The following is a 22854-nucleotide window of genomic DNA, read 5'->3' as shown; positions in this document are numbered from 1 at the left end:
CAAGATGTGTAAAACAGGCGCCTGATAGACTTGTTTCTCAGCTCATCTTATTAACAATGAGGGCCAGGGTCGAGTGGTCAGAGACCTGGGAAAGACATGATGATCCATTCACGAGGAGGTCACACTTAACCCTCTGACCCTTTGCTGACCGATTAACCTCACTCGCTCTGCCCTTTGCCCTGGATTTGACCAGTCTCGTGGAATCTTCGAAGGTAACTACTACGTTGCAACGGCCAATCAAAACCAAGTCAAGGATATGAATAAGGGTAGAGGTTTAATAGAATTTTCCGTTGAGTTCACTTTAATGAAATTTGTGTAGGGGAGACCGGGGAGGTTGGGACACTTTTTCATGTTTTGACTTTGAGACAGTATTCCAAAAAACCACGATAGTGTATTACAATGTTATGCGGTCTATGGTATACTTATGGGTATTGACTTTATAAAAAGTACTCGATAGAACTTGGAAAACAACTGAGTTTTCTTGGAGAAGATAAAACATTTTACTTGATGCTTTGTCCCGAACCTCCCCGATGTGGGGCAGTATGGGACGCAAAAGGGGATATTTGGGACGCGTTTTTTCTCGCATAATTTGTATTACTAGAACACGTTAATTAATTTTAAATACCAGATTAAAAATATTTCTGATAGAAATAAAAATGTTTCATCTTTTATTTACACTTAGAAATAAATATCAATTTTATTTGTACATGTAGAGTCATTAATTGTCAATCAATTATTTAAAGTATTTTATTCTTATTTTCCATCTACCTTTCTCTTCTTTTTTTTTATTCTAAATATTGCAATCATGATTATCAAATTCCTCAGGCGAGTAGATTTTCTTGCAACTCTTAGTTTTGAACTAATTGATGGATTTCTGTTTGATTTTACGACAACTGCATTGTAATGTTTTCTTATTATTTCTCTGAATTAGCTCTCGCCTTGCCTTTTCTGGAGAACTTGTTCGAGAAATTTTCGAAAAAAATAGTTTTTAAGTAGATTGGGCAAAGATCGAATATCCTCTGAGAGGGAATTATTGATTCCCAAGACAATGATGGTTTAATTGTCCCTGTAGTTAGAGAAATCTGCTGCACTGAAAAACTTTGCACAAGAGGGAGATTTCCAGTAGAAACTGGGTATTACTCTTCATTTTGACAATAAACAATTGCATACCACCTACAATCTTGTCGAAAATCAACGTCCCATTCATCCCCTTTCAGGTGTCCCAAACATCCCCACGTGTAGTTTTGGTATTTATAACCTTTATGTAAAAAACAAGAGCGTATAATCTCTGAAACTTTTATAAAAATATGCTCCCAGATTACACTGCTACCTAATGAGATAAAAAAGTTTTGATTATATATCGCTGATATAAAATACAAAGAGGAAAACTGAGACGTCAAAATATACGATTTTTATCAATTTTTAAAAAAAAATGTTCATAGAATTTAAGCAATAAAACTGAGGATATCCATTCTTTTAGTCAAGATACATCTTAATATTGCCTACGATACAGTAATGGTTAAATCCCATTTATTTCAAAAATTAATTGAACAAATCGCCTTGTCCCATAACTACCCCTGTCCCAAACCTCCCCGGTCTCTAATAAAAGTATTGGTAAAGTTTACTTACTTACCCTTTTATGCATTACTTCTCTTTTCTATAACTCCACAAGAAAACTAGTAAAAAAAATCCAAATATCCATTTAAAAAAAAATAACCACAAAACATAAAAATACATTTTACATACAATCTTTATTTTTTAAACAATTATTTTCTCATTTATGTTTATTACTTGATATGCGTAAAGTCGTCTTAAGGATTTTCTGTATGTTTTTTTTTCTTTTCCTTTTTATAATCTCCTGTGAAATGTCTAAATAAAATTTTTACTATGTATCTCATTTTGTACAAATTTTTTTTTCTGAACTTTGAGCATTTTGGCCTTCATTCATTTTCAATTACACCCGTTTTCCGTTCTGAAATCATTTACACTTTAATATAAAGAAAAATTAACATAATAAAAAAATATGAGAAAAACAATTTGTAATTAGTAAAAATGCTTAAAATTCAACAGGCTTATTATCTTCTTAACTTACTTTCTCCTTTTATTATCTCTCTTGATTTTTTTTTGGTAACTATTTCGTTTCGTGGAAGAAAAATAATAGTATCTGTTCACCTTAAACTATTTTTTACTCACTTATTCATAATTTCTTGATTGTTTCGTCAACAACTAGCTTTTTTCAGTTACACAAAAACGGGGCGTAGTAATGATGAAACAAATAATTATAATGCATTAGAAATATAATTTGTTCTATTTTTCTTTTATCTCGATTCCAAAATATATTTCCATTTCATTTTAAAGAAACTAACACAACCTTTTATAATACATAGTTTGGTATTCTATAATCAATATCATTTTGTTGTTTTCTAGTTTATGCCCAACGCATAATAACTTTTGTTTAGTAAACATGTTTTTGACATTTCAATGAGAGTGAGTAAGATCTATATCTAGTCATCTCGCTCATTCTCATGGGAAATTTTGAAAACATGTTTACAAACAAAAATTATTGTGCGTTGGGCATTATGACCAGCGCACAATAACTTTTATTTGTAAACATGTTTTCAAAATTTTCCATGAGAATGAGCGAGATGACTAGAACTAGATCTCACTCACTCTCATTGAAATGTCAAAAACATGTTTACTAAACAAAAGTTATCGTGCGTTGGGCATTACTCAAATAAAAAAATATATATATATATATTGCAATGAAAATTATAATGATGTTAAGTTGGCAGGAATGAGAACCGTAGCTCATATTTAATTAACAATAAAACATTAGTTAACAATAAGTAGAAAGAGAGAATGCTGAATATACAAAAAAAATACTAACGAGGAATGCAATTTGTATTTTTTATTCCAAGAAAACAACTTAAAAAAAAATAGGAAAGTAAGGAAAGAAGATAGGGTTGAAAAAAAAACTATAAATGGGCAGAACAAGAGGATCATTTTATACTACTTTTTTTTAAATCACAAGTGCAGTAATTATCTTCTTGTTAGTTGTGGAATTGAAATCTATCTGAAAGTCTTTAAAATTCTTCAATTTTTGTGTCTCTTGCAAAAAAAACAAAACACCAAAATTTTCTTTGTCCATTTTTTTACTTACCTAACTTTGAATTTTTTTACCGATAAAATTTTATGATAATATCTTTTTTTCACTATAATTATTACATGAAAATTCTATTTAATGTCGAAAATATTGTTTTTATGGTGTTTTTTTCTAATTTTTCAAATTGTCTCCCTCTGCAATTTTTTCCTTTCTTTTGAATATTTTTCGTTCATTTTCAAATACACCACAATATGGTTAGGTTTTTTTCTCCAAATCTTCCTCGCTATGCATCACATACAAATAAAATGTGAAAAAAGTGTTCTGAGCATTCCTTTGTATACTGGATATTTTTCTGTGCTCTATTCATTTCTTTTGGAGGATTCTTCTGCATAAAAAAAATGTGTGCAGGTACCCAGAAAGATAGTTTTTTTTCACAGTTTTTTTTTCTCCAGCATCCAGCAAAATGTCAGGATGAGAAATTTTTTCTCTATCCCAAATAAAATCATTTTGTCTATAATGTTTCTTACTCAGATGAATTTCAACCACTATAGACATACTTCTTGTAAACTTTACATCTAAATTTAGTTTATATTTAATTACACATTTAATATGTATGATTTTTCTTCTTTTTTTTCATTTAAAATTGTAATTTTTATTAAAAATTTCACTTTTATCTTTTCTACGGGAAGAGAGACAGGTGGTGCTGAAACATTCTTCACAAAATTGCAATTTTTGCAATTTTATATTATAATTTAAAAGTGAGCAGAAAATATATATCAATAACAATATCTATTATTTTTGAGGTCCTTTTCTTGTTTATCTGAGGTAGGTTTTCTGGTTTACATTTTGAATAGGTTTCCTATTTCTTTTACTAACACTGTCTCCTATATCCGTTTCTTCACTCTATTTTATTAACTATTCTATTTATAATTAATATCTTTTTTTATTTACGTATTAATAATAATTAAATATTGATTTATCATCAAATATTTTCTATATAGAATTCCATTTTTTTATCCATCATCTTATGCTTTCTTTAATATCATATTTTTAAATATGTAGATTGCTGATATGGAATTTGACTGAATACATTATTTGTTTCAAAATAGTGTCTTTAATTCTTTTTACGTTTTTTTTTGTAGTATTCAAATAATAGAAAAAAGTTTATGTTTATTAGATCGTTGGTCAATATTTAAAAATTCGGCATAAATTGCTATAGATTAAAAGTGTGTCTATTTCAATATTTTACTATCAATATTTGTACTTGCCGGTTTTTTTTTCATAGAAAACTTGTAATATAGAAAATTAAAAATAAAAAAAAAATAAAACCTGTCAAAAAATATTCTCATCAGAGGTAGTTTAAGTAGTTTTGTCTTTTGACGGTTGCAAATCACAATAAATTGTTCTATAAGAATTTATATAGGTAAAAAAATGTTTTGTGTACTGTATCCACTATCTATCTTTCCATTTTATAATATCTCTTTTTTTTTGTAAAATATCAACTTTTTTGCCTATTAAAATTTCTGAATTATTGATTGGCGCGCATCCTTGGGAGAGAAAAAATTGTCTGTTTTGTTGAATACACTTGACAGTTAAGTCTAAAAAAGTTAGACTAAAAATGTGATACAGCGAAAAAAAAGAGAAAAGTTTATTAGATAAATTCATATTACAATGTGATCATTATACAGAAAATGTCAATATTGAAAATAATTTTTTTTTAGTTATTTTGCATTCATTATACTTTATTAGATTATTTTATTATTATGTAAAAAATTTAATAATGACAAAACTTGTACAACAATCGACCTATTAACTCTTTCCGGACCGCAGCATATGCTGCAAGCCATAATTTCATAATTTTTTAATCAAAAATATCTAAGCTCTGGGGTGACATGATAACTCTCTCTAATTGTCCCATCGCTAGTGTCGAGTGTCGATTATGGGCGATCGAGATGGTAACCCGCATTTTTTATCGCTAGTGTCGATAATTCTCGCCACTAATTTATCGACACCTCTAGAGCTGTCGATTTGTACCCTCGAAGTGAAATTTAAAGAAGATTTTACATGTTTTTAGTAAGTAAATGCCCTCATTTATTTTATATTTATTAAATTTTAATAATATTAAGTATAATTCTTGTGAAATTTTTTTGTTCTGCACGGAATAACCTCGGCCAAATTGGATACGAAAATTTATGTTCTGTTGATTCTGCACAACCATAAAATATTTTTGGACCATCCGGGAAAGGCTTATCAGAGGATGATCTTATTATACTCAGTGATTGAGTTTGACACTGACTGTCCAGGAAGTTGATGGAGATGTGGATTCGTTCTCGTGAGATTTAATTTCACAGAGTATGAAATGGTCACACATGCGTGTGCTTCCTTCAGATCTTTTGCTCCTCCTTGCCAAATTTAAAACACTACAAGCCACCAGAAATCACCGCGACTGATAAGATGAAAAATAATTCCTTAAATTTCTGGAGTCATTTGTTCAGCAAGTCTTTGAGTGTCAATTATTGTGTAAGAATGTAAAAGACAAAGTGAAAAGATCTGCGTAAGGCAGAAATTATTATGTATAGATGATTTTTTTATTTGCATTTTTTCCGGAAGCTCCAGAGTTGTTTTTATACCGCAATTTTCTCGTCCTCGTTCCAAATGAAAGTTGAGCTTCCGGGGCTTCCTCAATAGCCCAATTTCCTTAAAAATAGAATTTATAGGTTTATACTATTTTAACTTAAAATTAATAAAATCACTGAAATAACTACGATTGCAAAATCAAAACAAGCGAGAGTGAGGTTATGTTTCACTGTCCCAAAGTGTCACAATAACGAGCCGACAATGCGTGAAGAGCCGATACTCATTTCATCTCATCATTTGGATTTAACGATACTAGAGATTCGATAGTATCGAATCGATACTAGCGAGAGTCAAAGTTATCATTTCACCCCAGGAATTAATTGAGGTCCTACAAAAAGTATCTTACATTTGGACATCCGTATAGTTTGTAATCATCCACAAGAATAGGATTTTTATCAGTTCTGAATAATTAAAATTAATTGTTTTTCACAGAACATTCATATGCTCTGCTTTGGGTACTCAGAGTCCCAAAAGAGACGAAAGAGTTAATAAGCATATGAACTTACCAGATGAACTTTTCTCAGTGTTGAAATCAACTGACTTCTGTTATTATTCTTTTATCTATGTATTCATCCCAAAAAAAAGAGTTTAGAAAGATATTCTTTTAGGGGAGATCCCTGGGCAAAATCAAGACCATTAATAGGTTTTCAAGTGAGGAATCATTTTGTTTGTCTTTTTTTTTTTACTAAATACTATATTTGCTAGAGTTATTGCTATATGGAGGATCAGTGGTTAAAAAAGCAAACTAAAAGAGAGTATTGTTGACTTCTAGGCAATCACCTAGATATGCAAGACATTATCGTTGGGAATAACTTGTAAATTTGGCACATTTGTCGCAGTAATTGCCTTCTTGTTGGCACCCTTTCCCTGGGTCAGCTGCTTCTTAACTCCCGCTGCTTTTTTCTTATGCACATCTTTATGCTTCATCAAGTGATCCTTACGTATGAAGCCCTTTCCGCATTGATCGCAGGTGTAAGGCTTATAGCCGGAATGGAGGCACTGATGGCGCCTCAGGTCGGTTTTGTGATTGAATTGCTTGGGACATTGATCACACTTGAATGGCTTTTCACCCATATGCTTCACTACGTGCGATTCATGAGTTTGGCCACAGGGGAATCGTTTCCCACATCGCTGGCACTTAAAAGGCTTCTCACCACTGTGAAATGTCTTATTATGTTGGGTGAGGTAGCATGCCTTATTAAATACTTTATCGCATTCGATGCATTTTAGTGGCTCTCCTCCTTGCTCAACAAAGCCTCCCTTCTTTGTACTCCTGTATACTCTCTTAGCGGGCTTTCCCTGGCGCGCTGATGTTGTCACGCTAGGTGATGATGGCGATACAGGTGGCGCTATGGCGGCCATCTTGGGCGTCAAGGAACGCACAGCGACATGATGTTCAGGCATGTCCGGTGAAAATGGTGGAACCGTATCACCGATGACTTGCGATGTGAATCTCGTAACGGGCGTCTCGATGTCAAAAGTCGTCTCATAGGTATACGCCTCCCGATCATCCACAGCCCCATGATCACCAATAATAATGGGATAATTCGCCGGCATGTCCGCCCGGTGCAATGGGATTGTGAGCGGAGAGGGCGCCGTATGGTGCATATCCGGCGGCTGCCTGATGGTGTACGGTGGCGGTGGTTGCTCCATTATTGAACTGATGATGACCTGGCTGGTGGATGGGTGGATGATGGTGCGGATGGTGGTAGTAGGAATTGGCTGTGGCACCTCCTGGTGGGACGCCAACGGCGTGATGTTGGCCATGTGTGTCAGCAGGCCCCTCGGCTGGGAGGCATGGAGGGCGGAGGGACCTGCTTCCCCGTTTGGGGGATTTGGACAGAATTGCTGTGCCTGATACACGCTGTTGTTCTCTGTGGGCGTCACCTGACCCAGGAGGCCACCACGAAAATCCCCACCGGTATACTGTTGAGTTCCGGTGCTAAATTCACCATCTGCTGTATCCATTGCCGATGAAGTTGGTATCACCAAAGGTGGTGGATCAGTGGCGCTAATGTGATGATTATTTTTCACAGAATCCCGAGCCGGATGGTGATGGGCACTGATGGGCAGTGTAGCCGGATCCGGTTGTCCACTACTCTTCACCGCATTTTTGTGCAAAGTTGTATTGTAGTGGCGCTTTAGGTGTCCCGAACTTGTAAACCATTTGTTGCACGCCGTACAGTTATATGTTTTTGGACGGCGTGCCTCATTGCTTTTCCATGATGAACTCTTCGGTTGTTGGCTGTTGGGCAAAGATGAAGATGCTGGCTCAAATTGTGTCCTGAATGCAGCATCACTGTCTGCTGGAGTTGTAGTGGTAGGGAAGTCTGACTGACTCGTTGTCACCTGATTATTGCTGGAATCTGCAAACATCTTCACATCAGGCGGGGGCAGCATTGTCTGGGACATATATTCACCCTTAACAGCTGCCGATCCATAATCTGGTTTATTGCCCAACACCGGATACGGTGCCTTCATCGAGGGAAAATATTGTGGTTTTAGGGTTTGTTGCTGAGGCATATAACTTGATTGTGGTTCATGCCACATCAACGTATGTCTCTGCATGGATTGCAAGGGATGTAGAGAATGCATCGGTGGTAGTGCTGTTGTATCCGTTGGAAGAACACCATCATGATGTTGTTGCGGATATACAACTTTTTGGGAATCCAAGTCTAGAATGTCTGACGTCGTTTCTTCCTTGATATACGGATGTTGAGGTCCTTGCTGATTCATTGAGAATCCCATTGACTCTGTGTCTTGAGACTCTCCAGTGCCATGTTGTGTGGAACAGTGCTCATTTAACACATTCACAGAATCACAAACGAAGCCACATTTGTCACACTGCTTTGGTGACACCATCTGAGGATCGCCTTCACTTGCCATTTGCTGCACGCGAAAAGGAAAAGAGAGAAATAAAGGGAGAACCATCAAGATTAGTCGCTAAAGGAAATCCATTTAAATATTTCAGAGATAAGATGAAGAGCTTGTTGATGAAGAGAGACGAGAGATAATTTTTGGTGAAATCACCCATTAACGAACAAAAAGAAGGAAGTGACAAACACCTGAAAATTCTTTGGAAATTTACAATAAACATTCCTCCACTTTCACTTATGGCTTTTGTGGCTCTCTTGCGAATTTTTCAATAATTTCTCTTGATCTACTCTACATATATATGTTTAATAAAACTTATTCCTTAATATCACAATCATGGGCGTACCCAGCTAGGGGCAGGCGGGGGGCGGGCAGCTGCCCCCCCTAGAAGCGTCAAAAAAAATTCAAAAACAAATGAAAAGTAAAAAAATATGTTTTTAGCAAAAAAAAAATTAAATTTGATCAGTAAAAAATCCAAATCTTTCCAAAAATGGGCCTAATTTTTCAATTCATAGAGATCAAAACTTTCATGAAAATTCTACTGCTTTTAAAGTTATAAATAATTTAGTCATTTCTCAAATTTGATGTTGTACTGCTCATTTGTACAGTGTCAAGTCAATACAAAAATAGAAACTCAAAAACCATTAAAAGCCCAATGAGGGGAGAGCAGGGCAGGACTGTTGCCCGTTCTGTACTACATACAAAAATTTAAAAAAGTTAAGCGTTTTTTTTAGCACTAATGCCCGACGCACAATAACTTTTACTTTGTAAACATGTTTTTGACATTTCAATGAGAGTGAGTAAGATGACTAGATTTAGATTTCACTCACTCTCATTGAAATGTCAAAAACATGTTTACAAAACAAAAGTTATTGTGCGTTGGGCATAACAATTTACCATACAATATGTTATTGAGAAGAAAGAAAGTTTCTCAAAATGATTCTACCCAAGGAGTTTCAAGTATAAGGTGGGCCAAATCGAACTGCCAGTGACGTAGATACTTTTACCCGACTAGTACAGTGTTGACAACTCAGATTTATGAAATATTTGTAATAGAAAAATAAGAATTGAATAATTTTGAAAATATTATTCTCGTTATTTCTCAATTTATATAATAATTTTCTGATTCTATAATTTTCTGATAATTTTTATGAAATATATTTTAAATTCGTACCCAAAAACTGTGTAACATTTTAATTCACGGAGAGCTACATCTCGTGAGTTTTAGCATACTGTAAAATTGGGAGAGACTCTTTGTAGTAGTGTCCTTCGTTTTATCAAAACTTAAATATTTCGAAAAAGATTAAATTTTATTTAATTTTTAATGGTGCTGGCACACCTTTTCAATTGAGTGAATTTCAAACGATTGAAATTTTACCTCTCTTACTCTTTCAAACTAAAATCAGATATAGCTATCTCTTTCTGTCAAATGGATATTAAATTTCAATGTCATTTTCAATTTTAATTTTAAATTTCATTTGGCAGAAAGAGACAACTATATCTGATTAAAGTTTGAAAGAGTAAGAGGTAAAATTTCTAACGATTGAATTTCACTCAATTGAAAAGGTGTGCCAGCGCCATAAGATTGTACTTTACATTTTTCTTTATTTAATTTATTTTTGAGTTTCTCCAAAAAAAAACATATATGAGTATTGAATGTTCTGACATATTTGTGATATGCTTGTGATATTCATCTTGGATTCTACCCATATTTTTTTTAATAATCTTCTTAATGGCCTATACACGTTGGGAAGAGATTTTGTCAAAAATTGCATTTTTGACAGAATTTTAACGTTTCCACATATAGAAGTGCAGAAAATTTCCTTCAAAAATGCATTTTTTTAATGAAAATTGCTCCCACTGTGTAGAGGCCTTAAGAAAACTTGACGCGATTGACCTCATCGGGGGATATGTTTAAAAAAAAGCACTGACGACTCCGACAGTTTATATGAAGCTATCAGATGGAGTAGTCAGAGGTGAAATTGAAGAGAAGCTGAGGTCGTACATTGACTTCCCGTCAAATCATTGCTCTACCTGCCGATTTTACTCGGAGGTTTTTTGAATTTTAACGGTATATTCTAGTACATTCAGAGAAAATCTGCAGATTCTCGGCAGAATTTCTCCCTAGAAAATTTGCATAACCTCCATTACTTCACAAAAATATTGTTGATTTATGAAGAAACTGTAGAAGTTATAAAGAAAATTGTATGCTCTGCTTAACAAGCATTACCGAGTACACATTTTAGATACGTAAAAAAACTGCGAGCAAAAATACTAATTTCTTAAAAATCGCCAATCGAATGATACAAAAACACGAAATTTTGGTCGACACTCTGTTTAAAGTTTTCACTTCACTTTTCTCTACTTGTAACACGGCGTCGCAGAATTCTTTATTTTATATAAACACCGTGATATCACTAAGAATAACTCTATAGAATTTTGCAAACTTCAGTGAAAAATTTTTCCATCTCTTCTGACACATCTTGTCTGGAAAGTCTGGAATGTAGAAAAAATCTACAGAATATCTACAGAAATTCATCAGAGATTCGTCATAAATCTGCCGAAATATTCTGACGAATTTTGTCCCAAGCCCAAATAAAATTCGTAAGAATATCTACAGAATTTATCTGCAGATATTCTGTAGAGGTGTAGATTTTCTCTACAGAAATCTTAAAGATATCTGCAGATATTATTTGACGGGTTTGAACTTTGATCGGTTGAGAGGTTATGCGGGTCAAAAAGGCTGAAAATAGCATATTTTCTAACTTTTTTCTCAACATAATAAAAAGTCTATTTAATTCAAGCTCCTAGGCATATAAAAGCATAACATTTAAACTATATTTTTTGACATTTTTATTAAAAAAAATAAAAACGAAACGAATATTGAAAAATACTCACTTTTCTTTAGTAACAATTACTTAGAGTAGATTCATCTGACCCCTTTTACCCGGGTTTAACTCATCTACATTAATAGATGAGTTAAACCCATACTTGAACTTGAGGACTTATTGGGTTTTTGGGAAAATTTAATACATAAAATTTAATTTTCTTTTAAAAATTCAGCTGTAGGCATCTGATTTTTGGAATTCGGAGACCTTTTTGAGAAAAAAAAACTTTTCGATGGACAAGATTTCTTGAAATAAGTTCATCCGACATCCAAAAATCAAATATTTCGTGTTAATGAGTTAAACCCGTTAAACCAGTCCTTCATCATCATCATCATTATCATTTACAACCGCTTATTCCTATTGGGGTCGCATCCTTGAAGGAATAGCATTTTAGAAGTATTTTACACCATGTTTCGTTTTATAGAACAAGTTATGATCAAGTAAACACGAAATCCTTCGTTCAAAGACTAGTTTAATTCATCACCTAACAGGAAATTTAACGTCTTTAATATCAGAAAACATAGCTCAATGGCTGAATTTTAAAAATTTTTAAATTAAAATTCAGAAAATATAGTTTAAATCTTGTTCCTTTTATTCTTAAGAAGTTGATTTTTTTATTATACTGGAAAATAAATTTGGAAAAAAATATTCTGTTTTTTAGTCTTCTTGACAATCGTAACTCTTTAAGTAAATTTTCCTTAAATAAAAATAACAAAGCTGGAAATTCTCAGAAGCATATCATTAATTCTCTAAAGACTGATAGTCCCTTTTTGCATTGAAGGGTATCACGAAATGAAATGTTAAATATTAAATGCTCATTGTCACCGCCAAAGCCTAACCGTATTTCGTTAATTTACGCATTTTCATTGCAATTCTTACGCAAATTCTCAATTACCGTGTTACCTTATCTCATATTTGGTGACACTAGGTGAAAATAATATGAGAAAACTGAAGAAATACAGCAAAAATACGACAAACGGTGAGCAAAAAACTTTACGAAAAACTGTAGCAAGAAATCCTATAGTTTTTTCTACCGTTTGTCGCATTTTCATTTTATTTATTCAATTTTCTTATACTATTTTCATCTAATGCCACAGAGTATGAGATAAGGTAATACGGTGATTCAAAATTTGCGTAAGAATTGCAGTGTAAATACGTAAATTAACGAAATACGGTGAGCATTTTACTGTAAATGTGATTCTGCTCTAAATATGAACTAACGGAATGCATCCTTGCTGTAGTTATTTGGTAAAAAGTATCGAATAATTTCTAAAAAATTAATTTTATTTGTGGACAATAATATGGGAGACAATACACTTGTCCGAGGAACACTGATGATCGTTCCTTAAGAATACCTAAAATTTGGGCATAGGCTAATCTCTGGTGAAAAATAAGACCATCTTATATTTATAGATACTTTTTATCCCATTGTATATTTTACGTTTTTTTTTTCAAAATAAAAATTAAGTTACCCCCCCCCCCCCGCCAACAAAATTTGAGACTTAGCCCCCCCCCCTAACTGAAATCCTGGGTACGCCCTTGATCACAATAAAACAAAATTATTGAAAAACACCTAAAATTTTTCTCTTGATAAAGGGATTTTCTCTTGCATAAAATGATTTAATATTGTATATACCTTCTTTCAAAAATATAATTCCTTTTCTTTTTGAAAAATATTCTAAAGAAAATTTAAAAGAACTGCATCAAAACTCTATCCTGCAGAGTTAATAGGTAGGTAACTATAGAGAAATGTACACACTAAGTCCTGCCTGAACCCAGGTATATTTGGCGAGACACAAAAAGGCATGGAGAAGACCTAAATGACCTAAGGGTCAGAAATCAAATTTAATTACAGCAATATTTTTTCCGTCTCTTTCGAGTCATCCCCTTTCAACCCTCGTAAAAATATATTTTACTGTTTGCTACACGAAAAGTGAAACTTGTAGTTGATATTATGAAGATTTTCTTTAAACTGGAATAGGAAACCGATGAATTATGTATAAAGATTATTTACAATATCATCATTGAAAATCACACATTAAAAAAGTTTTAACCAAAAATTATTCTTTTTTTTTTTGGGCATTGGAGAAATGATTAACCCTTTTACTCTCATTTTTCCACAACTTTGAACACTTCATTAGAAGCCCTTGCCAAGACAAACGCGTCCAATTTTTTTTTTTTTTTTTTTTTTTTGAATACTGGGGAGAAAAACTTCAATCATGAACATTTTCCGATGAGCAAAAAATATCGCTTGCGTAGGGAAAGTACCCCCACTTTTCATTTGAATAATTTACAAGAGAGCGCAGGGTGGGGAGAGAAATTCTTGGTGGATAGAGACTTAGATGGTAGATTTAAAACATCCTCCCCTGGGCCTTGGAAACGCAAAAGGAGTTGAAAATTGCGTCGCTCGGTCATTTTGGACGCGCTGTTTCTTTTCTGTCCACTTCGCAAACCAAGTCAAAGCAATTTCAATATCTAGTGTACCCTTGATTTATTGCACTAAAATATTCTTCTTAAGATTTTAAAAGTTAATCAAGAATATTTTTGCTGGTAAAAAGTGATATACTTGATAGAAATCACTCGCGTAATAGAAACACTTTGAAAACTTGAACTGCATATATTTGTTAAATCTTTATTATTAAGAGAATTAAAAGCCTCTTCCTATTGAACCTGTTATTAAAAACCATTTTTTTCTTAAATATTTTTAGAGCATGTTAAAATTAAAATTTTATTCTGGAAAAAGCATTAAAAAAGAATAAAATTTATGTCATCACGATTTTCCTGGATTTTTCTTGGTACGAAATACACTCATGAAAATTGCAACTTTTTTTGGATTTTTTTTTGTCAAGAATTTGAATTTTTCGGATTTCTTAACAAGAATTATAAGCTACACATTTCTCGCTACACTGAGAGAAATACGAAAAAGTTAAAATAACATTCTGGAAATGTTAATTTTACCCTGCATTACTGATCCGAAATGGGTGTAAATATTATGCTTTTAGGTGTATTAGGAGTTAAAGTTACCCTTTTTCATGTTAATTTTACCCTTAAAAAGGTGCAAAATTAACATTAAAAAATGTTAATATATTTTTACACCTACAAAGTGTTAAAATTATGAGGAAAAAAGTTAATCGCACCCCCATTTTTTTCTCAGTGTAATTAAAGATTGCTTTGGTTATCAGTAAACTAATAACTGATTTTCTGATATTTTTTATGGGCACTTTATATTGTTTAAAAAATACATTATAAAAAATTCAAGACTTTTCTTAAAAATATTAAAATTTTTACTTAATTTTCTCGCAAGGTGTATACTAAAACTCCAATTTACATTCTAAAAAATGTTAAAATGTAAAAATGTTAAATGTAAATGAACTAGTTTAGGTATTAAAACTTTATGTCAGGTTTAAGTAAGGAGATACAGTCATAATATAGTCCTTCTGGGACGTTTATATTACTACTGAAACATAGGCTCTTTAATTTTTCACATTTTGGTAACAGTCTTCAGATTTGATGTTAGTTCAAATTCGTTTCTGAATGTCTCAATTTTTTTTTTAAATAACAAGCCGGAGCACAATCCCAAAAAATAAGAAATTAATTGCTCTTATATCATCTTAAGTAAAATTTTTTCCATAAAACTTATCCACTTCAAAATCATAGAAATGAAGCCATAGTTATACGTTATGTCTAAAACCCATATAATGTAATGTTCAGGTACACAAAATATTTAATGTTTTAGCTAATAAACCATAAGTATTGAAAAGAAAATTCTTAACTTCTTTTGTTTTTGCCATCTTAAACTATAAAGAAAAAGCTTTGGAATGATAATAATCGCAATTTAAATAATTTAAACCTAAAACGCTAAGACGGTAGTTTTGGATTAGGTTTTCACGTAACAAAGACTGAAAGCGATTCCGAGAATTTAACACACTTATCAGTTTATAAGGAGAATGTAAAATAAAATTAGGGTGAAGTCATCACTTATGGACGTTATACACTTATGGACATCTTTCAAAAATTTTAAGTTCTTATCTAAAACAGATTTTGAAAAAACATAAAATTATCAGTTTATTCTGTGATTAACAATTTTGCAATTTTTCAAAATCTGTTTTAGGTGAGAATGATTTTTGCAAAGTTGTACATAAGTGTATAACGTCCATAAGTGATGACTCTACCTTATTTACTAATTAAGTTCACTCCAGGGAACGTATTTTTCAAGACAGTTTTTAGTTATTCGAAAAGGGGCGATTTGAAAGGGTGACAACTAGAGATGGGAATAAGGTACAGTAGAGTCTCGCTATAGGCCATCGCTCTATAGTCCACAATTTATCGACCGTTGATTTCAAAACACTGATTTTAAGTTAGGTTATGTTTTTTTAGTATGCGACATGCATAATTATTTTAATATTTTTGGCAAATTTTATTGAGTAGTTGTGATAATTGTGATCCATAATGAAGAGAGCAAGGACAAGTACCACAATAGCAAAGAAAGTGGAAGCCATCGCGCAATTTCAATACAAAAATCGTTGATAATTTTAAAAAATTACATGGACTATCCCGGGTGACACATCCTCATGACTAAGGAAACTCATCCTGTTCTCAGCTATATTGATATTAAACATGAATTCTGATCGTTTTCAATTTTACTCCTAAGAGACATTAGCGCTCCGCGGTGACTAGATGTGTAAATTCTACTAGAAGGAATTTCACAATTCTGCTGTCACTTGAGGAGGAAAGTGCAATTGTAAACATCTTGACTTGTTTTAGTGTTTCACCTTTACAGGTGGAAAGTGTAAATGTAATCTTGGTTCAAAACAGTTTTGTGCATGATCCGGCAGTGAAAGATCACCAAGAAGAAAGAAAAAAATAGTGTTTTGGTAAGTATGCAAAAAATTTTCTTGGTTAGGGTTTTATGCTAACAAAATGGGGCGCTATGCTACCGAAAATCACTATTAGCTTGTTAAAACAGTGAACAACAACTGGCTAATATGTGGTATAGGTATTTGTGTTGCCAAAAAAGGCGATTTTTGCTTCCCAGCTTGTCAAAGAACATTCCAGCAATTTCTTTTATCCGGAAGGTTGTTTCTTGGCAAAATACTGTCCGGAAATGTATTACACTATGTGAAAAGTGATATTGAATGCTAAAATTTATATTTACGTGCTTTTATTTGTTTAATTATCCTCTTGACATTCCTTAAAACTGCCTTAGTATTAAGGTTAAATTAAGTCTGAATTCATTTTAAGATTCTAATTTTTTTTTTATCTTTTTATGATCTCCGTCGCATGGTCTCTACGGCATCAGACATCAATCTTCAGCCACACAAGATGGATTTTAACACTCCTTGCAGACAATACATGTGACTTAAGTATGACAGGAAAAGGGTCCAAAAAGCCAGGTCACAAATATGATCATTTTACTATTTTTGTTGTTTAAAAAATTCTATTTTTTGAAAAAAATCCTGAAGTAATATATAGAACATAACATATAGTCCCCACGCTTAAAAAAAATGAACAAAAAGACTTAAAAACTTAAATTAAAATAAGAAAAATATTTATTGAATTTGTTATTTATGTAAATAGAAAATAATGAATTGATAATTTATTTTTTCCACGGCAAGAAGTGTTGTTTGCTGATTTCAGGCTGAAATGAGCCTGAAACCTAAGGTATCATTCAGGGAGAGATAAGTAGCCCATGAGGATTCAGGCTGAAAAAAGTCTGAAACCTAAAGTATCATTCAGGGAAACTTGGTCTGAATCTGAGTATTTAGGCCAGGGGTATGACATTTTCTATGTTTCTCATATGTTTCTAGCGTGCCGAAAAAACTTTTGAGTTTATTAGCTGTTTTCTGTCATTGTAGAATGAATTAGCAAATTATACAAATACAATATAAAAGCTAATTTAATAACGAAGAGGCAACCGAAAACCCCAAATTGGCAACCTACGTAATTTTGAAGATATCTCGTGAAATGTGTACGAAAACAGGGAAAAATCTACACTAAAACCGGTCGCAGTGTTTAGATCTAATGTCACCCCCCTGATTCAGGCTTATGAAAGCAAAAATAATAAACCTGAATTCAGCCTGATTTCTAAGATTTTGAAGTTCCGCTATCCGCCACGAAAGTAAGAGCGCAAAACTGTCTCATTTCCATACACCAACCTCAGGGTTTTTTACAAGGGCCTCAGGAGATTTTCAGCCTTAGGACCTGAAAGCTCAGGCTGAATTCAGCCTTTTTAAAGGATTTTGTGTCACCCGGGTATAGCGAGACTCTACTGTAGTAAAAAAAAACATATTTTAAAAAGGGCTACTCACCAATCTGACGGAGGTGGAATTGATAATTGTGTCGGAGAGGGGTGCTGGGGCCGAGCTAGAGGTGCTTGCAATGTGATGGTGCTGAGGTGAGGGCGGATTGTGATTATTGATGGGCTGCTGATGGTAGGGATGATAACGGTGTGAAGGCACTGGTTGTTTGTACTCGTGTTGTTGCTGTCGTGTCTGCTGACCTATCAGCTGCTGCTGCATGCCGTCGTAGTTATTAGCCAAAAGACTGTAGCTGGCCTCATAAGTTGGTGGGGCCAAGAAAGGATGGCCGTAGTATGTGCTAGATTGTTGAACGTAGGCGCGCGAGCTAGCTTCTTCGAAGGCCGCCGTTGTTGAGCCAATCTGGTGTTGATGTACCGGCGACGGTGGCTTATTGTCGCTCGAATCCGCCGGAGCTGCAACGGGATTCTGCTGGCACGTCTTCTCGTCGATGGGTGAGTTATTGGGTGTTTTTTGACGCTTAAATGGCTGATTGTTATTCTCCGAGTCCGTAGGAGACACGGACGCCCCCTCGTTGGGCGATGTTATTCTCATAGTTGAGGAGGTTGGGGATGATGCGCTAGTCCAGCGACTGGCATTCTCATGATTGAAGTGGATGTGCACACGCAGCGATGCTGCACTCTCCACCATCAAACCACAATAGCCGCACACGAGATTTGCCGGCTTATGTTCGTTCGGATGATGCTTCTGACTATTTGGCCGATTCTGACTGGCCATCTAGCGCTCTGCCCTCGCGTTCACTCGCGAGCTTCGTCAAACATTCACTAAGGAGCACATTTTCCGTCACTTTCTTCGTCAGATGACGCGACTCCCGGAGGATGAGTTTGGGGTGGGACGAATTGCACACTACCACCCACCAACGGCGGACAATTGCGAGGCAGTACGAGAATAACAGTCAGAAGAGAGAAATGTATCAACAGATGCGCTCTCCTCTTTTTTCCTTGTCAAAAAAAAGTTATACTCCAATTTCTTCGAAAGGATATTATCGTCCTTTCACTAATGTTTTAAGCTGTTTCAACGGCACAATTCCACAATAATGTCTTTCTTTCTGATGTAGTCAGAATTGAAGAAAATTATACTTTGTGAAGAATAAGAAAGAGCAAAGGAAGCTTACAAAAATACAGCCACAATTTTTAACCTCTATCTTAATATCTTCGTTTTTTTTATCTCCCGATTTTGTTCTCTCTCTCTCTCTCTCTCTCTTTAGCAGAATCACGGTACCATCACAACACACTGTCCGGAGAAACACAAAAGAAACTCCAACATATCAAAAAAGGGAAAAAAAAACAGATTTAATTTTGTCCCGCGCTTTTTCTTGGACAAAAGATAAACAATTTCCAAAAAGATTTTTTTTATGCTTTTCTCTTAGTTACATCTCAACATTCAAGGAATGTAGGGAAAAAGAAAGAAAAAATAACAAAAATAAAAAGAAAAAAAATATGCACGAAATGTCCTGAGCAAGGGCTCTATAAATAGTTTGTGCGTTTCTTTTTCACTTAAATGGTATCATTTTGTTTGTGGGTGAAATGAGTCTTTGGACTAATAGAGCCACTTGGTCCAGAAAGCTTTAAAGTTTTGTATTTCTATATGGCACTTTACTTTTTGGCACTACACAACGCACGTCACACAACCACTCAGTTCGACTCGTCGAAACCAAATGAACGAACGCACCGAAATACTACAAGACGAATACCATCCTCTTTGCCTTATGTACACACCATCTCTCCACATAGAGAGCTAATAGATGGATGAAAGAGATGACTATACACTATTTACAGGTGTACATTTTTACTGTAGCAGCGATTTCCTGTAGAAAATAATCTCTTGTGCTTCGGCACGACGATACAGTATACCCATCCCTAGGATCACATCCATGGTACATTATGCGAGTGAGACAGTATCATCAATTTCATATTTAATTACTATGTATGACTCTCAATTTTAAATTACCATATATTCAATTCCTCTCCGCAGTTTAAACTTTCTGCTGGAGATGGACATTGCCTAACAGGAGATGCTGAGAGCGCCATTTCTATTCAACTATCTTGCATTATACATCGGTATCCTCAAATTTAAATTAATAAAATGCTAGTATAAATATACCAGAAGTGACCAAAAGAAGGGTGAATTGAATTTGAGATTGTTGGGCGGAAAAGACATCTCTGAATTTGGTTAAAAATGCAAAAATCAATAAAAATACCACCCCTCTGTCCACATACATCCTCATCTCTCTTTCGTAACATTCCGAAGGCGCGCACAAACCGGAGGGAGATATATGGCCATGGCTATTTCAAAAATTAATTCCAACAGGATACACCATATCTCCAGCAAAAAAAAACGTAATTCGAGGACAATAGAGGGTCGTTTTGGCAGAAGACACTTCCTTTAAATGATTTTTCTTGATTGATTTATTTGAAAGTATAGTAGTTTTCACCCCTTTTATTTTTCAATTCTTCCCCCCAAATCTAACGGATCTCAGGGCATTCTCAAACAGGGAAGTTAGATGAAATAACAATCAAGAAGGAAGAAAAATATCAGGCAAAGAAACTGATGAGAATGTGCAATGTTAAAGAATGAGATGATGGGATGGGATATATTGGGAAAATGATTTGGTTGCCGAATATGTTCGAACATTTTTTTTAATGTTGATTTAGTTATCTTTTTTTCAAAAAGTTACTTTTTCTAATATTTTCCAGTGTTGGCACGGCGACACGACACGTCTTTGCGACGTGTCGTTACGACGTGTCGCAAACGTCGTGTCGTTAATTATTTTGCGACACATTTTTCTTCAAATTTAAGTAATGTTTTTTGATGATCTAAGGCTCTTGGCCAGCCGTATAATAATCTATCTCCCTGTACACCGTGATTGCTTCCGATTGATTGTAGACTCTACAAAGGTTTCTGATGTCTAGACTCTTTGTTATGGTCCAAAGGCCAGCAAGAGACGTTGCAAACCGAATAAACGTCAAATGTCCCATTTTTTTAGTGAACGTCATTTGGCAAAGCGCCATATGATCAGAGCTACAGTAGTCTCACTCTACTCCATATTTGGTTCCAGATTTGACACTTCGGTCGCACTATATAGTCCAGTGACGCCAGTGACGTAGATACTTTTACCCGACTAGTACAGTGTTGACAACTCACATTTATGAAATATTTCTAATAGAAAAATAAGAATTGAATAATTTTGAAAATATTATTCTCGTTATTTCTCAATTTATATAATAATTTTCTGATTCTATAATTTTCTGATAATTTTTATGAAATATATTTTAAATTGTTATTAAATTTAGTACGCTTACGTACCCAAAAACTGTGTAACATTTTAATTCACGGAGAGCTACATCTCGTGAGTTTTAGCATACTGTAAAATTGGGAGAGACTCTTTGTAGTAGTGTCCTTCGTTTTATCAAAACTTAAATATTTCGAAAAAGGTTAAATTTTATTTAATTTTTAATGGTGCTGACACATTTTTTCAATTGAGTGAATTTCAAACGATTGAAATTTTACCTCTCTTACTCTTTCAAACTAAAATCAGATATAGCTATCTCTTTCTGTCAAATGGATATTAAATTTCAATGTCATTTTCAATTTTAATTTTAAATTTCATTTGGCAGAAAGAGACAACTATATCTAATTAAAGTTTGAAAGAGTAAGAGGTAAAATTTCTAACGATTGAATTTCACTCAATTGAAAAGGTGTGCCAGCGCCATAAGATTGTACTTTACATTTTTCTTTATTTAATTTATTTTTAAGTTTCTCCAAAAAAACATATATGAGTATTGAATGTTCTGACACATTTGTGATGTGCTCATATGATGTATGGTCCACCGGGTTTCGTGCAAATAATTTTTGTCAAGTAGAATTTTGTGGAAAAATAGTATAAGAAAAGGAGAAAAAACATTGAATATCCTTTTATTTGATAAGAACAATTATTAATGTTAACAATTAAATTAGAAATTTTGATACATTCCCAACATTTTACTGAAATATTTTCGTATGAGATTTTGGCGCGAGGCAAGAACCGATAACTTTTGACATAACCTCCAAAAAGTATCTACGTCATCACCAGTCCGATCTGGCCCACCTTATTACTTTGATATTTGTTTTTATTCATCTTGATTCTATAGTCTTTCATTTATTTATAAATTTGAAATAAAGACTTTTTCTTTTAAATAAAGTTAGAGTTAGAACAAATATTTTGCAATCCTATTTATAAACAATCACTCATATCTTTAAAATGTATTTTCAAATAGAATTTTGCGAATAAAGGTTTAGTTGATAACACACATTTAAGAAAGGTCTCATACTTAAAATTCCTTGTATATTGAAATTGTAAATTAAATCAACATGAAGGACACATTGATCGACATTTTACAAGTAAATATAAGGATTATTTTATGTAAAAAAAAAGTAATATAAATGTGCCTTGAAATGATGCATTTCGCAAATGTTTTTGATGAAATAGTACGAATTTTTGTACTAACCCAAACATTTTCTTGATCATACCAGACACCGGTAAGGAAGAAAACTGTATCTGAGAAGAACCAACAAATGTAATATAAAATTCAACAATACATTTTGTCTGGAAAGACATTTAAAGAACTGAAAGATCGCTAATTGTTCCAATTACTTAAATATTTGTAATAAGAAAATCGTACGATTGAAATGTAATGCGATCTCTTGCGATACATTGACTAAATAAGATAATTCTTCAACCTGATAGTTTTTCTTCGATTTATTTTCAAGTTAGAAATAGCATAAAATAGAGGCGTTGTTAGTCCATTTTGGTGTGTAGTCTTCTTTGATGAAGGGTTGCGAGTAAACCTATATAATATGTATATATAATAGACATAAAAGAGATGGAGAGAAAATTTTAAGAGGAGATCCTTCTTCATCTTGAAGCCCAGCTTCATCTTTAGAGAGTAAAGGCAGGAAAATGGTAAATGTGTGGATATGTTCAACACACACTCTTGGTGATGTCCCTCCGGCACATAGAGCCTAGGAAGAAGGACGTTCAGGGGACGTAGAAGGG

At 33.6% G+C, this 22854-nt stretch overlaps 1 protein-coding gene across 1 annotated transcript; it reads right to left on the bottom strand.

Annotated features, from left to right (window-relative positions):
* Positions 1-1748: 1748 nt before the first annotated feature.
* Positions 1749-21668, bottom strand: LOC129803753 (uncharacterized). Its single transcript, XM_055850534.1, has 2 exons — positions 17811-21668; positions 1749-8629 (listed from the first exon to the last, which is right to left on the bottom strand). The coding sequence occupies exons 1-2, from the start codon at positions 18534-18536 to the stop codon at positions 6521-6523; spliced, it is 2835 nt and encodes a 944-aa protein (XP_055706509.1). The 5' UTR covers positions 18537-21668; the 3' UTR covers positions 1749-6520.
* Positions 21669-22854: the final 1186 nt, after the last annotated feature.

The sequence above is a fragment of the Phlebotomus papatasi genome, chromosome 2 (genome assembly GCF_024763615.1).
Source record: "Phlebotomus papatasi isolate M1 chromosome 2, Ppap_2.1, whole genome shotgun sequence".
Taxonomy (NCBI): domain Eukaryota; kingdom Metazoa; phylum Arthropoda; class Insecta; order Diptera; family Psychodidae; genus Phlebotomus; species Phlebotomus papatasi.
The sequence above is the reverse complement of the archived record's forward strand: the minus strand, read 5'-3'. Positions and strand labels throughout refer to the sequence as shown.

Bases quoted from the DNA above. Each gene is read 5' to 3' on its own strand.
- LOC129803753 (XM_055850534.1), bottom strand. From the start codon at position 18,536: ATGGCCAGTCAGAATCGGCCAAATAGTCAGAAGCATCATCCGAACGAA. The intron at 8,630-17,810 runs GTGAGTAGCCCT...TTTCGCGTGCAG, and splicing joins ATTCCACCTCCGTCAGATTG to CAAATGGCAAGTGAAGGCGA.